The sequence below is a fragment of the Mus caroli genome, chromosome 3, assembly GCF_900094665.2.
Source record: "Mus caroli chromosome 3, CAROLI_EIJ_v1.1, whole genome shotgun sequence".
Classification (NCBI taxonomy): Eukaryota; Metazoa; Chordata; class Mammalia; order Rodentia; family Muridae; genus Mus; species Mus caroli.
In genome coordinates this window covers 124,093,502-124,115,241 of record NC_034572.1, presented here as the reverse complement: position 1 = coordinate 124,115,241, position 21,740 = coordinate 124,093,502, and the positions used below count along the sequence as shown (strand labels likewise).

Here is a 21,740-nt window from a genome sequence, read left to right as displayed (position 1 = left end):
GGGGTTAGCATGTCCTTCCATAAAGCTGCCTATTGAAGATATGTTGTGACGTATGGACTCTGTCAGGGCTGAGCTCTGGTATAGTTCTGCCATCTATATTCTTGGACATGATCATAAGCCCTCAATGCAGCACTGACACCCCTTGACAACATCATCAATTCCGTAACTGGTAGAAAGCAACATGCTGCAGATCAAGACAGCGGAATGGAGCAGAGCTTTAGTCTATAATGTTTCTACTAGAAATGGCAGCCAGGAACACGAGGCCTAAAATATGAAACTGTTCTCTGGAGAGAGCTGCATTTTCCCCTTTCTCTAGGAAAGGGCAGGGGACAGACAGGAAACATCCTAAAGTACCTGCACATTGTGATGACATTTCCTGATCGGAAGCTGTAATAAGCTTTGCCATGAGATCAGACTGCTTTTTAAAAAACGGTGTAACGAGAGGATTGTGGAAAAAAGAAAACCAAATTGAAAGAAAACCCACTCTAGAGGTGAGCTTGGGGCAAAACTCTTTTCGTTCTCAAGAACTCATCCTGGCCCCCTGGCTTTCTACATCTCTGGTGACCTGTACAACTCAACATCCATTCTGAAAGCCGCATTGCCAGGCAACACAGGACCAGCACCAGGGATACGCCTCAAGCATTAGCAACCACCCTCGGGCTGTTTAGTAATGTACGAGGGAGGGAAGAGGACAGAAGGCGGCTGGGGTCTAGAAGGAATATCTTTCTTCTCCTCCAGGACAATAGAAAGGGCGAGTTTATGAGTTTTAGGTCTGCCCACAGCACCTAAATAGCAGCGTGATGTGTAGAATCAGCTGACAGGCATCTGTGGGTACAGACCCACACCAGCACAGCTGATGGGATTAGACATCGGTTTTGTACTTCAAGGGGTGTTCACTCATCAAAGGATTTGGGATTTGTCTGTCTGCGTGGCTTAAACTAAACTGTCACCAATCTCTTTTGATTTAACGGATTCATTTGTTCTTCAAGAAACCAAGCAAACAGGCAATCCAAAAAAATATCCTCATTACATTTTTTCCCTGCTTAGTAATTCAAACTATATCCATTTTTAAATTCTAAACACACCACATCTTTATTCTGTTCTTTGTCTGATTAACTGGCCATGTTGTGTAAAAGCTGAAGGTGGCCAAATCTTGAGAAAAAGCCATCGAAGCTTTGTAAACATCATCTGTGGTGGGGCTTTGCTAATATGTACATTTTAGACAGCGTGAACATGACCTATATTTTCACATCTTATTAAGGGGTAAAATGACAGTCGTCATTTTGAGGGCTTTTTTTATGCTAGTTAATTATACCACAAGATATATTTCTTTAGAACTGTTTTATGGGTGTTTTGCTTACATGTATGTCTGAGGAGTTATTTACGAAGGGTCAAGAGATGTTATGTAGGCATGGAGAATTGAACTCAAGTCCTCTGTGAGAGCACCAAGTGCCCCATAGGGAAGGTTTTAGACAGCCGTGTATCCTATTTCTTTTTTTATGCATGTCTAATGCTAATGACAATCGTAGACATAATTTGGTCATTAGTTACAAAGTACTATGACAGCATGTTATTCCACTGACAGAACATTCTATCCAACTTCAACCAGAAGAATAATTTACAAACTGTGACAGCTTACAGCCCTGTAGGAACCATGCTGTGAATGACTGTGTTCGACTGTTTCTCTACCCACCTTAGGTCCTGGTAGTCCACTCTGCCCGGCTGCTCCAGGTGATCCAGGCTCACCCTCAAAACAGAAAGTATACATTACTAAGCAAAATACACCAACCTAGCACAGAATAGAGATGAGAGAGGAGTTGGCCACCTCAGAGTGAACTAGAAAAACAGAGACTAAGTAACTATTAGAATAATTAGTCCCACTGTGGCCCAAAGATTCACATGCTTGAGAACAAAGTATTTAACTGAGTTAATTCCCTTTGTGTGGTCTTTTCATCAATAAGAAAGCTGAGTGAGGAGTTATCAGGGATGCTGGTAGCTAATATGGTTCTGGGTACCATCCAATTAGTATTTGTTGAATGAATAAAGCTCACTTGGCAATAATAAACTCTCTTGGTGGAGAACTTGTAAATGATCTATCAGCTCAGTTAAAGACTAAATCACTAGATTATTTTTTTTTCTTATTAAACTTAAGTAACACAGATGTATATTTTGAAAATACATATCTTTAAACAGGTACCTAATTTTCTAAAACACATTTGGTGGAAAAGCAATAAATAAATAAATAAATAAATAAATGAAAATAAAAACTAAGAAGGCTTTGTAAAAGTGGTTTTACATTAGTGTTGTGAAAACAACTAAAACAACCAGACTTATTCCTCATGGTCGTACTGTACGATTGGCTCTAAAGAGCAAGGTAATGGATGTCCAGCTAGAAAATTCCCTGTTTCCAGAGGATGGTGGTATATACCATCCTTTCTGAACCAGTGATTCTTTTCCAAGGGGGGGGGGTACAAAGCAGCAGTGATAACAAAATGGTCCAAGTCCCTTGAAATGTCTAGAAACAAAGGCCACTGTGTCCCTTATGTTCCCATGTGTCTCGTACGTCTGTCCATCTGATTTAATCCCGGGTCCTTAGGATGTGACTGTCTTCTAGACAGCTTTCCTTTCCACGGACAAAAGTAAAGTTGCTTCTTAGCTGATGTCTTAAGACAGTGATGGGTTTAACTTTAAGAGCAGTTTTGGCTTCACTACAAATTTAATTCATTTAGAAGACTATTTCCCAAGTAACCTGGTATCATTTTTCCATATTCAAAACATGTACATTAATAACAAATATTTTTCACATTTTTATCTATTTATCTCATTGTATGTGGGTGCGCAAATGCATGCACATACAAGCCCCAGTGTGCGGGTGGAAGTCAGAGAAGAACTTGAGGGAGTTGGCTCTTTCCTCCTGTCCTGTGAGTTCCAGGTGTCGAACTCTGGTCATCAGGGTTGGTGGCAATCACTGTTCCTGGCTGGACCTTCTGATGGGTGTAAAGTATTATTTCTTAAATGCCACAATCTTTACATTCATAATTCAGTTATTACAATGTGCACGAGGCAAGTTTTACTTTTATTTGTTTTATAGGTGCTGAAATTAGGACATGGGGGAAATTAGCACCCTGTGTGTAGATTTATGGAAAACAGTCAAGATTTGCACTAGCCTGACCAAAGAGGCTGTGTGGAGACAGACGGAAAGATACGTGTGTGTGTGTACAGATGAAAAGATACATGTGCACACACACGACAGAGATTAAGTGACTGATTGATATTCTCTAACATTTGAGTCACATATCCCATCTACAAGTGGCTTTCCAAAAGGCATAGAAACCTGAGGTAAATATAACGGACAGAGAGATATGTGTGTCCCACATAACATAGGCCGGTGAAGCACTCACACTTGTTCCGGAGTATAACTGCTAAAGTCTTTACCTCCTGGAAGAAATTCTGCTTCCTACAGAAAGTCACTTTGTAACCGGAAGTCTTGTGCTTTCTTTGTTAAATGACAAAGTTGTTGAGTTACAATAATGAAGGGCATCATGGGAAGGGTTTGACATGCTATTTGGACTTTACAGAGGATAAATGCTTAGAAACAGAGTCCGGCCTGAAGGACGACCATCATTTACCATGCAGAAAAGAGCTACCAAGTCTGCCTTCAAAGACTCGGCCACAGGATGCTCTGATGTCATAACTCACAGTGAGATTTGCAGAGATGACAGGGCCAGCAAACACTGCAAACTCTGTTCAGACCTTCAAAGAATAACCATGGTAGCCAGAGCCCAACAAAACATGCTTAAAGCCCTGGATCCGGGGAAAACTCGTGCTGAGATGTGAAGTGGAAAGGAAAAATATTGCTTAGGTAACTGCATATTGTTTCCCTCAATATATGAACCCCAAGGGACTAAATTCTGGGCTCGGTCTCTCATTGTTCATGTTGCTAAAGGAACATCCAACAGAAGAGGAAACTAAGAAGCGGGACTCGTAACCTCTCTCCATGGGAGCTACCTTCATGCTGTCCTGTTCTCATAGTAGTTTTCACTCACAGCTGTGTATTTTTAAGCAGCTATCAGCATGTTCCATGGCTCAGTGCAGTGAGTTGTTATCACCATGCCCTAGATTTGTTTCTATAGGATACCCATGATTGTCTTGTGGGTGGTTGGATGAGCCTCTACAAGTATCAGGTGTGGCCAATCTTTAATTAATTCTGCATCACTGAATACTCAGGTTATTTAAAATAGCTAACTGTGGAAATATGATCATGTTTTCCTAGCAAGTTTTTTAGTTATGAAAGTAAATTTCAGTATTTATTTGTAGCCACTGGGAACATTTTAAGGTACCCACTGTGTGATTCTAAATTGCTTTCAAAGGGGGTTCTAAATTTTCTTTGCTTTTTAAATTTTTATTCTAAGGGTATGATTGTTTGTGTGCACGTACATGTGTGCACAATGTGAGTATCTGTGCCCACAGAGGCTAGCAGATGGTGCTATATCCCCTGGATTGGTGTTACACGTGGGTGGGTAACACTACCTCCCCTGCAACCATATAGGTGTTAAGAAGCAAACTTGAAGAGCATCAAGTGTTCTTAATGCTGAGCCATCTCTGCCCCCCTTTCTTTTCTAGGCAACCAATTTTTATTTTTCACAGCTTTGTCAGTATGAGGTATTACAACTTTAACAATTTTGTGGCTATTTCTCCTATTTAGTGTGTGTGTGTGTGTGTGTGTGTGTGTGTGAACTAGTCTCAATGTTGTTGAACTGCTTACCCATCTATTTTATATTTCTAAACACCGTGGACACTTTATAGATGGTACTAAAGTGGAACAGCAGAGAAAATCTTAACTGAAAAGGTTTTTTTCTTCTATAGTGGAAATTTTAGGGTGGTCCCTGGACCTGGAATATTATTCACCTCCATAATTCAACTGCAAGAAACTTGGACTGCCATTTTGGGATGGTTGACTCCTTTCATTTTGGTTTAGGCCAAATTCTCTTTAGAATGCCCATATCAAAGACCACTCAAGGCTCTTACAAACCATGTCAGGCACTGCTACTCAACAGTACCATGGATGAATCCTGAAGGGTAGAAGGGGATACAGTTTCTCCTAATGATGAGTGCTAAGGGCAAGCGGGTCATTTATCTGGAACAGTGTTCACTACTGCTCCAGTCACAGTGGTTTCTCATCCTGTCAGTGAGAACTTAGCTTTAACTAAGTTAAACTGGTCTTAGCTTTAAATATTCAGTCTAACATAGCTTCGCCTTCATCGTGTTATAACAGAGTTATTACGTTTCAGGCCTGTACTGTCTTCATCCAAAGAGGAGAGGAAAGTAACTTCAAGGAACAAAGATCAGGTGTTGTTTGGAAAGGGCAGTGGGTCCCATCTGGCCTTGGCCTGTGGAACTGCAGATGGTAGCTGGGGATGTGTAAGGTTAAAACCAGACATGTTCAGTGTGAGTAAGTTAAGAGTCTACGAGACAAAGAACAGCAAAGAGGCAGCTGTGAGGTCAGACTCCAAGTCACCCACATTTCCAATCTTGCTCTTCTTATATCTGACCAATTTGTATCTACTCAATTTACCATGTTTCTTTCTCCCATTAAACATTGAATTAGATTAGGGAAGTATCCAGTTGGCCCCCAATATTTCTACTCTAGGTCTAAGACATGGGGCAAATCTCTTGTACTTCACAGGGCTCAACACATCCTCTGTGAAGTGTGTGACTGGATGTATTGCTCATTCCTTGTAAGAGTCAGTGTTATCATCATTTGTTGTTGGACCATAGATGTTAGTAGTAGATCTGTATTCCTTAGAGATTGGATTAAATTTTACTTTTAGACCCAAACTCCCATGCTCTGGAGTTGAAGCCTGGCTACTCCAGTTGTTTGCACATTTTCCTTGGTTTCCCCAGATTCAGATGTGTGGGGCTAGTTCTCTCTCGGTCTCCATCAGCCACCTCTCTCATACACTAATGAGGTTTGAACTGAAGACTGGGGTACGGGGGAGGCAGGGCTCATCACAGGCTCAGCCTGTTTCTGACTCATTGGCTTCGTCTTTCTCCCTCTCCCTTCTCACCGTCATCCTCTCTCCCAGACCATCCTGGGAATTCAGCTTCAGTATAGATCAGTTCGTGACAGTTCTCACTTCTACTCAACACCCAACACCTGTTCTTTTCATTCTCCTTTTCTGGAGGCAGAGGAGACTTTAGAGAAACGAAATGAAAACTATCAACCTCCTCCGGGACAACTAGATTTTTGTTATGCATCAGAGGTCCGGGCATCCCTGTAGGGGAGGTTTGTCTTGTTTAGCCTATCAGTACACTTCTTCCATCAAATTAGGATCTCAGTCCTCTTTGGCAATATGATATTAATTAGTAGAAAAGCAGACAGATATGCCAGCCAGGAATTTAATACAAGTGTGCCGCTTCAGAGCATTTGTTGACATGGCCCTTAAGCGGATTGAAATAATAACTAAAGTAAACCGACCAACTTTAAGGAAAAAAAAATCTCTAAAATTACAAATATCTAAAAATGTATAATAGGCCACAATAAATTAATAAATCCCAGCATAAGCTGGTTTTGGAAGAAGTCTTCTCATCAATAGCTTAGATTCCTGTGCTGATAATTCAGGGAGCCATGTATGCAAAACCATTTGGAAAACAGTACTAGAAAGCAAAGAGATAAGAGTTTAAATCACCAAAAATGCTGGATTCAGTTTATCTGGGTATAATTTACATACAGGAGAGGCACTGTCTGCATTGAACATACTAATGTAATGTGAAGATTCAGTTGGGACTATATCCCTTATATACTGTCTCTCATGATACCTCCCTCTTCCTCTTTCCTATCTTCTCTTTCTACACAGCCTTAGTTCTCACTGATGGTTATATACTGTGGTGGTTTGAATAAAAGTGTGCCCCTCCCAAAGCTAGACTCATAGGAAATGGCATTATTGGAGGTGTGGCCTTGTTGGAGTAGGTGTGGTCTTGTTAGAGGAAGTGTGTCACTGGGGTTGGGCTTTGAGTTTCAGAAGCTCAAGCCAGACCTAGTGGCTTCCTGCTGCCTGTGGACCCAGATGTAGAACTCTAGGCTACCTCTCCAGCACTATGTCTGCCTGCATGCCACCCTGCCTCCTACCATGATGATAAGGAAGAAAAACCAAAGTAAATGTCACCTCTATAAGAGTTATCATGGTCACAGTGTCTCTTCACAACAATAAAACCCTAAGACACATACCAATCCTCAGCCTGCAAGCTCTGCAGAATGGTGTTCATTAGGAGCTATCCACTGCTTCCCCCATTCTTGGATCTTCAAACTTGGGAGTGTGGGCTAGTGAAGTGACCAGTGCAGAAGCTGGACACAGCATCAAGACATCTGAGGTAGAAATCTTGGTCTCTGGGGAATGATCTTACAGTGGGAAGAGTAGATTCTGAGTAGAAGGGTCCCCTGGGCCCACACCTAGACGGCTTAGAAGTAGGGTGTTGCCCACCTGTAGCTAACAAGAGCACTATCTGGAATTTCCTTCTTCAAGCAACATGGAAGCCCAGAGAGCACACTTCTGCAGGACTTTCTTTCTATATGTGAAAAAGCTGTCCACTACACATGATTTTATGGCAGAGGGCTTGGGAAGACAGAACAGAAAACTAGATTAAACACGTTGCATGAAGTGGAAGAGTTTCTTAGAACCGGGTGAAGTCAGCTACAACACAGATTTCAGCTTCCCCATGTTAAGTAAGTCTTCTCTAAATTAGTCTGTTCATGTTCACTGAAACTTTTGACTGGACTCACATCATCATCAGAGGAGCGGTAGCATTCCAAGGCAATCAGCATCCATCATGGGATGGGGCGGGGGGCGGAGAGAGGGGCCTGGACCTATGCAGGCACTCTGTTTATTGTTGCATGTGTGGGCATGTGTACATGCATGTCTGTAGATGTGGACATGGCGGAAGGGAGAGGGACACCCCAGCTTCCTTCTACCCCAGAGCAGGAGCCAGAGCGAAGCAGCAGGAAGCGACAGATGAGTGATGAGAGCCAGTGGGTCTCAGTAAAAAGAGGACATCTTCAGATGCCAAAGCAGGCAGAGCCAAAGCCTGCACGGTTGCACTGTGCTGGGATTTCAGGTTTGTGTGGCTTAAAAAACAACAAGCCTGCATTTCTAGAATGGGTTCTGTTAGTTCTTAGACCACTGGTTCTCAACCTGTGGGTCATGACCCCTTTGGGGGTTACAGATCAGTAGTTATCTTGTTTACAAGATGTTTAATTATGATTCAGACATAGCAGTAGCAAAATTATAAAGTAGCAACAAAATAAAGTTTATGGTTGAGGGTCACCACAGCATGAGGAACTGTATTAAAGGGTCGCAGCATTAGGGCGGCTGGAAACCACTGCCATAGATCTTGCAGCAGAATATGCTCTTAAAAAATCTTTCTCTTCTTAAAATATCCATCTAAGATCTTCTTCTTTTTTTTGTTTTTGTTTTTGTTTTTTCAAGACAGGGTTTCTCTGTGTAGTCCTGACTGTCATGGAACTCACTTTATAGATCGGGCTGGCCTCGAATTCAGAAATCTGCCTGCCTCTGCCTCCCGAGTGCTGAGATTAAAGGTGTGTGCCACCACGCCCGGCTAAGATTTTCTTTCTTTTTTTTTTTTTTTTTTGGTTTTTCGAGACAGGGTTTCTCTGTGTAGCCCTGGCTGTCCTGGAACTCACTTTGTAGACCAGGCTGGCCTCGAACTCAGAAATCCGCCTGCCTCTGCCTCCCGAGTGCTGGGATTAAAGGCGTGTGCCACCACGCCCGGCAGTAAGATTTCCTTTCTTAAAGTGTAGTCATATGTGTGTGTGTGTGTATACATATACATACATATATATATGTATATATTCTGCATATGATTTGAATGCTATATATTTTTCTCTTTGAAAGAGATGGTATTTAATTATTAGTAGAAAATTTAAATGTAAATGAAGAAAATACCTAATTAAAAAAATAACAAAAAAAAAAAAGAAAATTTAAGTGATATGTTCAGCTGGAAAAATATTCTAAAGGTCCATGAAGAAAGACAGAATGAGAAATACTTCTTGTTCACATGCATTTGGAGCCGTAAGAGGTTTTGGAATTATTGAGGCATTTATGTCTCTAACTTGAAGACCACAGCCTTTCAAATGGAAAATTACAGCCATGCCTCCCACTGTTCATTGACTGGATTTCCAAGCCCATATTACAATTTCTATTGGGCAAATTAGGACACTGAAGTTTCCAGGTAGTCCACAGTCACATACATGCTGAGTATATGAATTGAATCAACTTGCCTCATATGCTTAGCCTCTCTTCTGTGGTAGTGGCACACTGCCTGGTTTGGTTCTGCTAGTAACACCTGGTACCCTTTCTGACCCTTGGTGTCCTCATTCATAACTTAGGTAATCATAGTACCTACTTTATAGAACTGCTATAAGGCTCTCAGCTTATCTGCACATAACACTTAAAACCTTAGGCGGTGCATAATTTTGGTAATGATACAATTTCTGTTCTCTCTACAGAGGAGAAGAAAGTGCTGAAAGAAATGAAACTTCTTCTAAAGTGACCGCAGCAGTGCTGTTTCACATCTGGGTGATGGCTCCCAGCCCACTGGCAACTGGCCTGGTGTAAAAAGAAGCTGGATAGATGCTAACCTGCCAGGATAATAATATCACAATTAATAATAATCTCACAATTTTTATTTTTTAATACCAATTTCAAAATGAATTGTATCATTCAGAAGTAAGAACTAATGATATAACAGTGGGTTCTGTGATTGATGGCAAAAATTTTCGATAAAAATTGTCTATGAAGAGATGAAGCCCACAATGGTTAAATATTACTGTTTTAGACACAGAATTTTAAGACCATCTTTGTCCATAGTTTACCTTGATTGTACTGAAGCGATATAGTGAAGTTTTCTCTTTCGTTTGTCAAATTCTATGAGACGTTATTTAACGCCTATAGCTAACCTACTCACGGTAATACACTCTATCCCTTCCTACTGCACCAGGCTGCGCTGTGTTCCTCTGCCAAAGTACTTAACAGCATAGTAATTTAATAGATTTTGGGGCACTGCTTCTGTCTCTGTGTCCCATCATCCTGGGATGGCATCCATGATGGCAGGCATAGCTTTCATCTCAGAGATCAATGGCACCGGGCACTTGTAAGTGCTGAATAACTGAACGGTTGAGGAAAAAAGTGACCGAATCAATAGGCACATTTCAGGGGAGTTTTGAAAAGGGCTCTTCCAAATTATATATGCAATTTTTCTAGATCTAGTGAGCCAGTATTTCTGTGTTCTTTTTTATAAATGCACTCTTCTAAATGGAAATGTCAGGAAAGTGGGCTTCATGATGGTACAATTTGTTCAGCTATATCGGTCTGGTTATTCTGTTTTGCAAAACACCCTTGGAGGAGCTTCCCTTCCCTCCCTCTGCCAATCAATCCCTTCACTTCTTATTCTCCTTTGTTCCAATGTTTTCATCTATGAGACTGACAGCTAGCATTCAATTTTGGAGTAACATGCTTATGTGAAGTCGAGGGGTCGGGGGAGTGGTTTGGAAGAAACCGTCACTCTGCAGCAAAGAAGTAGACTCCTCCCAGCTAGTGATATGTTCTCCTCCAGGAAATTTAAAATTAATCACCTAAAAGACAGGTGTACCTTTAGTTTCATTTGACGAGTTGAACTAAATGAGAGGTCAAATTCTAGAGTAGAGTGAGCAGTATGTGGAATGTTTGAGACGCTATCAAGCACACTAAAGGATGTAGTGATCTTCCGGAAGAATGAGTAATGGGAAAATGAAGATGCTAACGAGAAAGGATGAGTGTAATCGTGGTTACTATAGAAACAGTGGTCTTAGCCTCTTGGAATTCTCATTTACATAATCTTTTAATTTCAGAAGATAGGAAATGTAATAAACATAATTCAATTCCCACTGTTAACCAGTGCAAGGAGTAAATTATTGTAAGATAATTTCTCTGAACCATTAACTAATCTGGAATCAAAACCAGCCATTCTTTCCTTCACTATTTTTACTTAATGGACAACACAAAATCACAATGAAATAGCTCACTGGCAAAAGAAACTTTTAGGCTACAACAAAAAGACCTACAACAGATTGAAATCCTTCAAGAATTAAGTTCAGAGTTTGGGAGTGTGCTAGAGAGTAAATCTTAGCCACACGCATGTCAAGCACACACTTATTGCTGACCTATATCTACAGGCCTTAATTCAGACTTTTAAAATGATTTAAACAAGAACGACATTGTGTTTAATGGCTACACTCATTGAATCAAGCACAAAATACCGGGTTTGCTCTGGGGTTTAATTGTGTGGACTTGAGTCAATGGTGTGACCTTTGCAAGTCTGGAAGCTTCAATTTATCAGCTCTCTAAATATACTTACAATAAAAAATGCCATTAGAAGTATTTTGTGAAGACGGATGTCAGCTAAGAACTATGAGGCTCCTGGGTAAGAGATGAAACAGCATTCCAAATACCATGGCTACGAGCTAATGAAAATTTAATGTCACTTAAATAACCACACAACTATCTAGGGTAGATTCATAGATGACACATTAGTCTCAGTTTTTATATTATGTTTCAAACTTTAAAAATATGATCTAGAAAAGCCTTTGAAAATTATAGTGGCCCAGATCATTGGGCATTCTTCTTGATTTGGCAAGAATCCTTATGACCCAGGACTCTGATAAAAAAACAAAATCTCGTCTTCACCGCAAAGATAATTTGCTTTTAATCATAAAAACAGTTGATATTCTTTTTTTAGTGATAGATACATAAGGATATATGTGGATATATATTCTTACATAAGGATATACATGGACAATGATATATATGTATATATGCATACAGATATATGCTGGGTTGCTCATGTGCTGTTTAGCTGTTATACTTCCCATTTTCATAGCATTTACACTAATTGCTACTCAAACAGATTATGATGACTTACCGTGCTTGAGTGAAATAAGATAAACATGTTAAAAGAAAATAAAAATAAGGGATTTAAAATAATGCCTAACCTAAGTGTAGATTTTGAAAGAACTGATATCCAAATATTCTCACAAAACTGTAGAAAATTCCATACATTCTGCCAAATGATTCTCCAGTTTAATAATGATATTTTAAGTAGCCTACACTTCTCCAGAGAGCACTTCTCCAGGGACAGGGTTTAACTGAGTCCATGTGTTATATCTGCCTGTGTGCAGGTCAATCATACCACACAAGTAAAGTGTTCATTATAGCTTTAACTAACAATACCTACACATGAGACTTACAAAACACATTTTTGTGTCTAATACAACTAGCAGCAACTTTTCATATTTTAGGTAAGATTTGTCATGGCATCTGCCCTGTTTTGGCTTCTGGAAACCAGCACAAATGATAGAAAACCAGCTTTCAGAGTTGGGAACATAAGATTCAAGAAACTTCTTGCATAGTCAATGTGACACAAATGACATTTGGGGGCCAGTGTCTTTAGGGGGGGACAGCCCTTTCTTTTATTTTAGAGATAGAGCTACATCTTACACTCAGAGAGGAAAGGACTCTTCAAAGAACATAGGATGTCACCCCAGGGTTGGAGACATTAACAGTAGTGACCACACTTCTGATGTAATATGTGATGTGTCCTTTTTCCTGTACACATAGGGACCATTTTGACTACTCATGTTATACTGTGTGGGAGGTCAGCTGGAAAGGCCATGGGACAGAGGGAGATTCTATCTTCCTTTGTAACTCTGTGTATTAATTTTTATCCTATGTTGACTTTAAAGGGTTTTTCCTTTTGCTTGGGTTGAAATGCTGAGACTCCTAAAACATGCTAGTATAACTATAGATACTGAGCATCTATTAATAACATTGACTTTATCTTGTCCAGGTAGCACTACAAGGACTCTTGTCTTTTATACCAGAGTCATAACAAGGTTGCATAGTATGCCCAGACAAAGCATGCCCATGGAACATCCTTCCTCAGGCTAGGAGGTCCTACTCTTCTCTCTGTACTACAATGCCCCACCCTCACTTTTTATAGAAGGTCACTTAGTGTTCCTCTACAGGCAGAAGGTGCTACGTTAGACTTTACTAGCATGTCACTGCTGTGGATGTCTCTTTACTCAGTACAATATAAAGAATTGGAAGACCATGACATAAATACATGTTACTCAGTCTTCATCAGTTACACACCCTGTGTAGGTGGGCGTTACAAATCTTATTTTATGGGCCTCACCACTTGCAGAGAGTAAACCTGGCACTGAAGAGTCATTGGTGTTTGTATACCACGTTGTGGCCTTCAATGGGAAGTGAATATGTATCCATGTGAATATACTGAGATTTTCATCACCACATTGAAAATAACTCTCAGGTATATATTGGAATAGGTAAGGCTGCTAACTAAAGTGGCTAGTATCTAAAATAAAATAAATATAGTGCTAACTCACCTTCAAGTTTACTATCTAAAACCAATTACTAATTTTGTCAACCTGAATGGCTTGAAAATGTGGTGGGAAAGAAAATGTTCTCTTCAAACAGTTTCCTTTGTCCAACACAATAGAAGACATTTTTTTTCCTGTAGTTATTTTTCCCCCCAAATTTCTAATGCCTTACAAGTTACCACACCCTCCTTAACTGTAGCTAGAAAATGACTTTCTAGGCATCAAGAATGCTACTTTGGAAAAAGTGAAATTGTAACATGGAAGACAAAATTGTCTGAAGATAGGTATAGGACATTGAAGTTCTTTTAAAAAATTATGATGTCATTGTAAACTCTCTTCCCAGCAAAAGACAGTCTAGAGGCTTAAGATGTGTCTCGGACACCCCGACTGTAGAGTTACTGCACTTCTGCCAATTTCGCTTTTACTGTCACGAAGACCAGTTGCCTGTGGTGAAGGAGATTCTTCTGAATCTATCTTCCTAAACAGGGTCTGGCTGCCATGATGGTCTTAAGCACTCGTGAGGATTAAGGGATGATCGACCTGCTGTGTTTTAGTTCCAGGTCTACGAAGTAGGAAAAATAAACTCACTGCCTTGTGCTCATGCCGTCATAAAAGTGGGATGCTGGCTTCCCTCTGTTCTAGAGAAAGCCCATTAAAAACACTGCAAAGATAGAATGCAGTACATAAAGCTGAGGCTCTCCACTGCTGCCTCCTCCATACATAATTTAAACTCAGTGACTAGGACAAGAAAATGTCACAGTCCTTGCTCTTCCTGAGGAAATTGCTTACTTTCTTGTGAAAATAAAATATATGAAGTCTTCAAAAGATAGTTTTCTCTCAGGTTAAAAGTTTCTATGGATTTTCACGAAGCCTCTCAAGGTTGAACAAAGGATAAAACAACAACAGAGAAGACAAAGCAAAACATTAAGAGTGCACACTAGTTTGGCCTTCATCAACGTCAAGAGCATCCCAACCTAGGCAGTCTTCAAATCTCCCTCATGGCAAGCAATTTTCAGTGTTTTCTAAAAACCAGATTTTCCCTCCATGAGCTGCAGTGTTTAAATGGAAAATTAATCTTCTGTCTTTAACAGGATTGGGGGTGGGGGGATTATACATTTCACTGAAGTATAAACGGGGCCCTGGCATGGCTGTCTGGCTTATGAAATAAGGGCTCTATGAACCTTGATTATAAGTATTAATTTTCCTTAGAATCTGAGTAATTCTGAATTGCCTCTTTGGAATATCAAACCTTCACTAAAATGAAGGAATAGGAAAAGTTGCATGACCCTTTGGGGCAGGAATTGTGACAGTCTCTTTCATACAGAGGCATAAAAGGAGGCAGAAAATTCAAAGACGTAGACAAAAAGCTACACAGCACGTAGGTAGTGGACTCTTATTCTTAGCTACTTTGTAGGTTTAAGAGGTCCTAAGAGAGACAGGAAGATGGGTGAGATGAAAGACCATGTATAAGTCTGATCTCTTGGTCAGAGCTGGGATCCTTGTGCGATTTCAGAACTCAGTCCAGGGTACAGGGCATTAAAATACTCTGGAAGAGGAGCACACGAGTCATGAGATTTCTAAGGGCTAGATCCAGATTTCAGAGAGAGACAGGAAAGTCCCAAGCTCAGCTTCCAGTCCCCTGGGAGGGCTGGGCCAGCTCTGGGTTTTGTTAGCTCCCAGAGTGGCTTTGTTCATCTCTGTAGAGGTTCCAGCCTGGAGAGCTCGTAGGTAGGCATGTTAAGTGCACACACACACCAGGCTTACTTGTGGGATAATGTGAGATGATTTATCCAAATAATAAAAATGTTATGGAAATAAATATACACATGCAAAGAGACGTGTGTATGCAGAAGGATATGTGTATGTATGCACACATACACACATACACGCACACCTTCCCTTATTTCTGATCCCTTCATTACAGCACAGCAGAAGTTAATAATAAGAGTATAAGAAAGTCCATTTTGTTCCCAAGTTTGCTTAACGGTGAAAACTTTGTTCTTGTTCAGAAGGTTTTAATATGAAAACTTATATATGCTTATATATTTATATAAATAACTTTTCTTAATCAAAGAAATAGCATACAGTACCCATGACCAGAATGAACTAGTGTGTCCTGTTTGGATGGTAAGTAGGGCATCTTCCTTACATCTGCTACAGTAACTTAACAAAACTGAACACATCCAAAACTCTTACAGCGGAGAAGTTTTAGTTTGGGATTTCCGCTTCCTTAAAGTCAACTCATTTGGACATTTGCTCCGCGGCTTTCCTGTATTTGCATATAAGCTTATTAATAACATAACTGCCTATGACTCTAGTAGTGTTCTGTGGCTCTGGTAGTCTTCAAATTATGTGATAAATGCTACAGTAAGCAGAACTTACCTTTTGCCCATCCATGCCTGGGGTCCCAGGTGCTCCAATGGAACCCTAAAAATGCACATGACTAAGTTACTATCATGATCGTGTAATATTTCAGTTCCAAATCTGTGTGACATTTATTAGTCAGACACAGTTTTGCATGGCTAAGACATACTATAGCTTTCATGCAAAGGTTTTAAGGCTGTGTTCCCTAGACGTTATCCACTGTGTTCTGGTATTTAGTAATCTAGGCAGATCCTCATACTTTCCTAGAAAGTAGAGACAAACTTTAATATTCTTTCCAAGTATTCACTTAACTCTAACACAATTTATAGAATCTCATATAAACTGAAAGCCATAACTTTCAGGGGGCCACACAGCTCCAAATTTTGTTTTAAAGACATAGATAATTTAGTTCCACCTGGAAAAAGCCGAGGAGCCGCAGCAACTCTTGAACTTGCCAAGTTTATAGAACACAAATAGAAGGTAATTTAAAAAGCAACTGCTTATCCTACTACAGGAGGCCCTTATGCTAGAGACTCAAATTGATTATATTTGGTTCATGTCCCCTCTTGACTTTCAGGAAGTATTTTTGTCACTTAAGTATTGACATGGCTTCTAACATAGACTCACGAAAGCATCACAAATGTGTCCTGACCCAGAACAATATAACTCTTATATGTTGAATATGAAGGTCCCTGAATCCGTAAACATGAGCACATACACCCATTGCCTGGGGATGAATGGCTCCACACAGAGGGCTCAACTTACAGTACGAAAGCCAGTTACTACCTGGTACAATCCATGACACTTAAATGAACACAGGGAACATTAATAAATATGTCATTTACTCCTTGCCACTTCTCTTTTTAGGCTCTAGACAAGGTGTGTGTGTGTACATATACATACATATATATATGTTTTATTTTTGCTTATTCTTAACATAGAATAAGAAAACAGATTTTTCTTAGTTCTATATTAAATTTCTATTATAATAACGGGACAAGGATCTTATTAAATAGCAATGATCATCATGAAACTGCTCTAAAAATAGCTTACTGGAAAAAAAGTATACGCCAAACAAATTGAGCTGGCAAGTTCCTTAATTCATCCCGTGATCCTGCGGTGTGGGAACTAAGGGAGGTCTTCAAGTCTGGAGCCGGCATTTTATCCTGGTTGTACGTGGATCAGGCTAGCTTTACAATTTCACACTGAGCTTAATAGAGACATTATTGCAAGGGACAAACTGTTCCGGCATGCAAGACGCCTCACGGTGCAGGGGCTTAGCCTTGGTTCGAAGGATTGTGTTTCACCAGATGCCACATGCCTGGCACTTGGGCATCAAAGTCTCTATCTTTGATGCAGTCCAAAGATAAAGCGCAATCCCCTTCCCACATGTTACAGCACAATGGTTTTCTGGAGTTTTCTGCACGTTGAACATCCTCTCCCTCCCCGTTCAGGGTGGGAGGTTATTAGTGCACGGGGCTTCCTCATGTTCAATGACAAAGGGCCACCTATCGGCTATTGCCGTATTTACTGCAGTACCATTGGTGGGATCTCAGAACCCTAGATCCTCCCCTTTAGAATGCCATTTGTTGACTGTGGCTAAGGCTGAAATTATAATCAGGAAGTCACTTTTCAGTTTGCCTCAGCCAAGGGGACACTGAGTGAGCCAAGCAGCGCAGCGAAGCAAGCAAGGAGCATATCCTCTCTTCGGGTCAGCTCTGTGGCCACTTGGCAGTTACATATTTGACCAAAGCCAGCAATCAATTTGCAGTGTCACATGATCCTCTATGTTGTAAATGCTGTCAGAATGTGTTACCAATATTTGAATTAAATATTCCATAACCTACAAGTTCAGCTCAAGAAGTCTTCCTGGGCTGACCAAATAGTCTCCAATAAAGTAGAGTGGAAATTGAAGGCATATTCTAATGTATAATAGTAGGACATTTTTTAGAAAGCAGAATGTACAAAGGAGACCGACTCTCTCAGCATGGCTTATGGTTGCTAATTCCACACAGTTCTCTTGTTTTCATTAGACAAAGGAATTTAAGTATTTTCTCAGCACTGATAAGCACAGCCTACCTTTTGTCCTGGAGGCCCCAGAGGTCCCTAAAAGAGGAAAGAATAATTTAATTAACATATTAATACTTCCATTTAAGCTTAGATAACCAACTAACCAGCAATCCTATTCATCAACTAACAAGCCGTCCTATGCTGTAAGGTCCCCAAAATATGCTGAGAAGAAAATTTCTCAGTTGGAAATACAAAATGTTTTTTTATAAAAACACATTAATTTTAGAAAACCATTAGTTACATACAAGAGGGATCTGATTTCTTCTTTTGGGAAGAAAATTCTTGGGGTCCCAGTGCATTTCCTTCATGATATACCTACCAGTCTATCAAATCAGTCACATTTGGAGGGCTGAGGATGTTGTTGCTAGAAGCAGTTAGAATGCAATACAGTTCCCAAGAAAACAGACACATTCCAGGGCGCCTCCATCTGTAAACCCCTGAGAAGCAGTTTTGCAAGGAAGGCACTGCAGAGAAGCGTGCTATATTTTGCTCTTAAGAAATGTGGTCAACTGACCCGCACAAAATCTGGTTTACAAACTTGGGGAGGCCAAGGCTAACGGCAAGCACCTGGTGTGCACCTGAAGAGGGAACAGGGAGGTTGCCAGCAGGTGTCAGGGTGCAATCTGAGAGGCAGGCAGAATACAGTATTTAGTGAGATGAAGGGGGATATTTACTTAGAAAATGTAAATGTGACAGCTATGAAATGAAGCAGTCCTTCAACCACAAAGTCAGTGCTAGGATCTGTTGGCTTAATTTAGATGAAGGCATGGCTTTCCGACAGTGGGGGGAAAAAAACACCACAGAGCTACAACCTTATTTCTGACTCCTTATGCTATTTTTAAATAAAGATATGGGGCATTTATTCATTTTAGTATACATTTAGAAATGTACTTGATTTGGGTGTCTTTAGTGAATTTATAGATGCTACTATTTCACACAAGAGCTCTTTGGTCCACCACATGACCCTAAAGGCTTATTTTCATTGTGGGACGTTTCCGTTAGTCAGCATCTGACATTCATACCCTGTAACATGACATAAAACATGAGCATGATTATTAGGGGGAGAAGGGTCACGAATTTTAAAAGAATTAAATAGACACAGTGTTTAGAAACACCCAGAGAGCCTGCTCCCCACCTCTGTTCTGAACAGCCCGCACAGGAAGCCTCATTTCCTTTCTAAACAGCCTCGGGTTATTGGATGTGGGTTGAGTCATACCAACTTTTATTCCTGGATGACGTACAGCCAGAACCACCGACTGGGTTTTTAATAGGCTTGCTATCTGTAGTGGTGGGCATTCTCTCTACCCATCTTTTCCCCTCCGTTTGAAATTTCTCCAGTTTAGATTTTGCAAAGAACAGTAGACCATCAGGTATAAAACCCCTCCAGATTAGATCTCTCATCAACCGGAGGCCACACGGACCTCAGAGGAAGAGGAGCCCCTCCTCCTTGCAAGGCCAATTCATCAGGTAGACTCTGGAATCCATCCTTGCCTCTGTCCCAGGGGACGGTTCCCAATCAATTACCCCTGCATCTATATCAGCTTGCCCTTCTCCACCAGTTCTTTCCGGCTAACACATAAACATGCTTAATCATTTCCTCACGTATGTAAATTGTTTGGGAAATGAATGTCAATGCTAACCAAGGACAGAAGTTACAAGCTGTGATAGGGGATCTGAGAACGAAGACAAGCCTTGGGTTTATCATCGTCCAGGATCCCAGGTTCTCAAGTGTCTCCTGAGTGTTTCCCTTCCAGACAAGTGGGGCTGGAAAGGAAATTCTATGCTAAGGAGTGCATTCAGTCAGTGTTTAGACAGAGGATGTATATGTTCAATTCACAAAGGCTGCATTCTCATTGTAAATGTAACTCTGCTAAACACCATTCACTAAAATTGGATATTTCATTTCAGGGAGGTATTTAAAAAGAAAATAAGAGAATTTTCCATCATGTTTTAAGTGGAGACTAACATCCAGGGCATTTCTAATTTGGTCTTTGTTGCATGGCCATATTAGATCAACTAATCACATAAAATTAGACTAACATATTTTAATGCAAGACCAAGTAATCAAAGAAATTGAATATTTTTCCTCATTTTAGGAAACTAGTAATTTTTTTTGTAAACTCATAAAAGCAGTTTTTTATGAAAAAGATTTACCATTAATTTTGAATTATGACTACATGTCTTATAGATTATTTGCAACTCCACTGCCAAGATATATGCTCAGTTACCAAAAATGTACATATAATTCTTAAGTCTGACTGCAGGAAAAATGGTAGGGGGCCAACTGTCATCCTTACCAGAAGACAATCAGGGGGAAAGCTGAATACAAGGTGCAGACATACTTTTCAGTAAATATATAAACATTTGTGCATAAATACATATACATGCACACACATACACACTCTCAGTTTAACTGCACTAAACAAAATTTTTTCTTACATATGTCTTAAATATACTTAAACTGATGACACTGTTATATATCTGTAACAATGCAGTAATTAAATATAAACTTATAACTTAAAGTTTCCTGTTCAAAATCAATTTGGAAATTAAGGCATGTTGTTACCAGCTAGTTAAGACATGTGCATCTGATTAGCCCTTGTTTCTGGACAAATGTAAATTTATAAAATAATAGGCAATACTATAGAATCATTCATTAGCTTAGCTAATCTTTTTTTTTAAAAAAACTATTGTTTGTAGTATGTGTGTGTGCATATGTATATGTGTGTGTATGAATGTGGATGCATGTATTCTATAATGAATGTGTGGAAATGAGAGGAAAACTTGCAGGATTCATGTATCTTCCACTACCTGGCTTCTGGGAGTTGAACTAAAGCTGTTAGGCTTGTGTACAAAATGCCTTTATCTGCTGAGCCAGCTTGCTGACTCAGCCTGTCTAATCTTAAAATTATACTTTTAGCCTGAATAATGGCTTGGATGAAGGATGTCATAAATGCATTATTCTCTAGTGAACACAATGCTTCTTTGCACTACTAAAGACAGGATTCCAATAGTTAAAGACTTCTAAAGTAGTTCTATTTAGTGTTATTTTAATAAAACAGTTTTCATAATAGAGTTATAATCCATTTGGTCCATTTTTCTTAGTATAGTGTTTCTTAGACACTTTTCATGGCAGGTTCACTTATACTCTGAATATTTTTTTATATACAACCAAAATGGAAAGTTGAATTTTCAAAATAATGTTTTAAAATTATAAACTATGCTATGTGTAGATTACCAACACATTAAGGCATATTTCTTTAAGTTCAATTTGAGATATCAAGTATGATTTGAACATTGAGACATCTTCATGTCCATATACATATAGCATATACATATACATATAGCATTCTGAGTGCTATAGAGTATGTGGTTTTTGTTGGAAAATTCTTTGCAGTAGAAATAGCTTCATTTAAAGATTTAAAAGTCATAGAAAAAAGTGTGGAACACCACTATTATTATTAATATACACCAAACATCATTTTCATGATCTGCCAGAAAATACAGAGGATTAGGCAAAACAAAATTTAGAGAGATACTTATGAGTAAGAATTGTATAATATACTTGATTGTCCTTGTTTACCCCAACTCTACTAAATTCCACTGTAGTGATTATACTATTGAGTACTATATTCAGTACAGAATGAGCAAATAAATTAAACAAATGTGATAGTTCCCAAGGGAATGGTTGTCTTTAGCCAGCAGCATGTCAGGCCAGTGAACCCCTAGACTCCTCCTTTCTGGTCCATCTGGCTTCTCAGGTGTCTCTCTGGTTTCTCCCCTTGTGCTGCACAGCTATACCCATTTCAAAGTCCTTTGCTCCCTCCCTAGTTCATGTGACATCTTTCTAAGGGCT

The 21,740-nt window shown here is 39.7% G+C and overlaps 1 protein-coding gene across 4 annotated transcripts in view; it reads right to left on the bottom strand.

Moving 5' to 3' along the window:
- Positions 1 to 21,740, bottom strand: part of Col25a1 (collagen type XXV alpha 1 chain) — a 410,366-nt gene that overhangs the window by 80,993 nt on the left and 307,633 nt on the right. For all 4 annotated transcript variants that reach the window (XM_021157594.1, XM_021157596.1, XM_029474968.1 and 1 more), the window contains exons 11-13: positions 17,894 to 17,920; positions 15,833 to 15,877; positions 1,694 to 1,747 (exon numbers count right to left, since the gene is read on the bottom strand). In XM_021157594.1, coding sequence (XP_021013253.1) covers positions 1,694 to 1,747; positions 15,833 to 15,877; positions 17,894 to 17,920 — 126 coding nt within the window. The remainder of the gene's footprint in view (positions 1 to 1,693; positions 1,748 to 15,832; positions 15,878 to 17,893; positions 17,921 to 21,740) is intronic.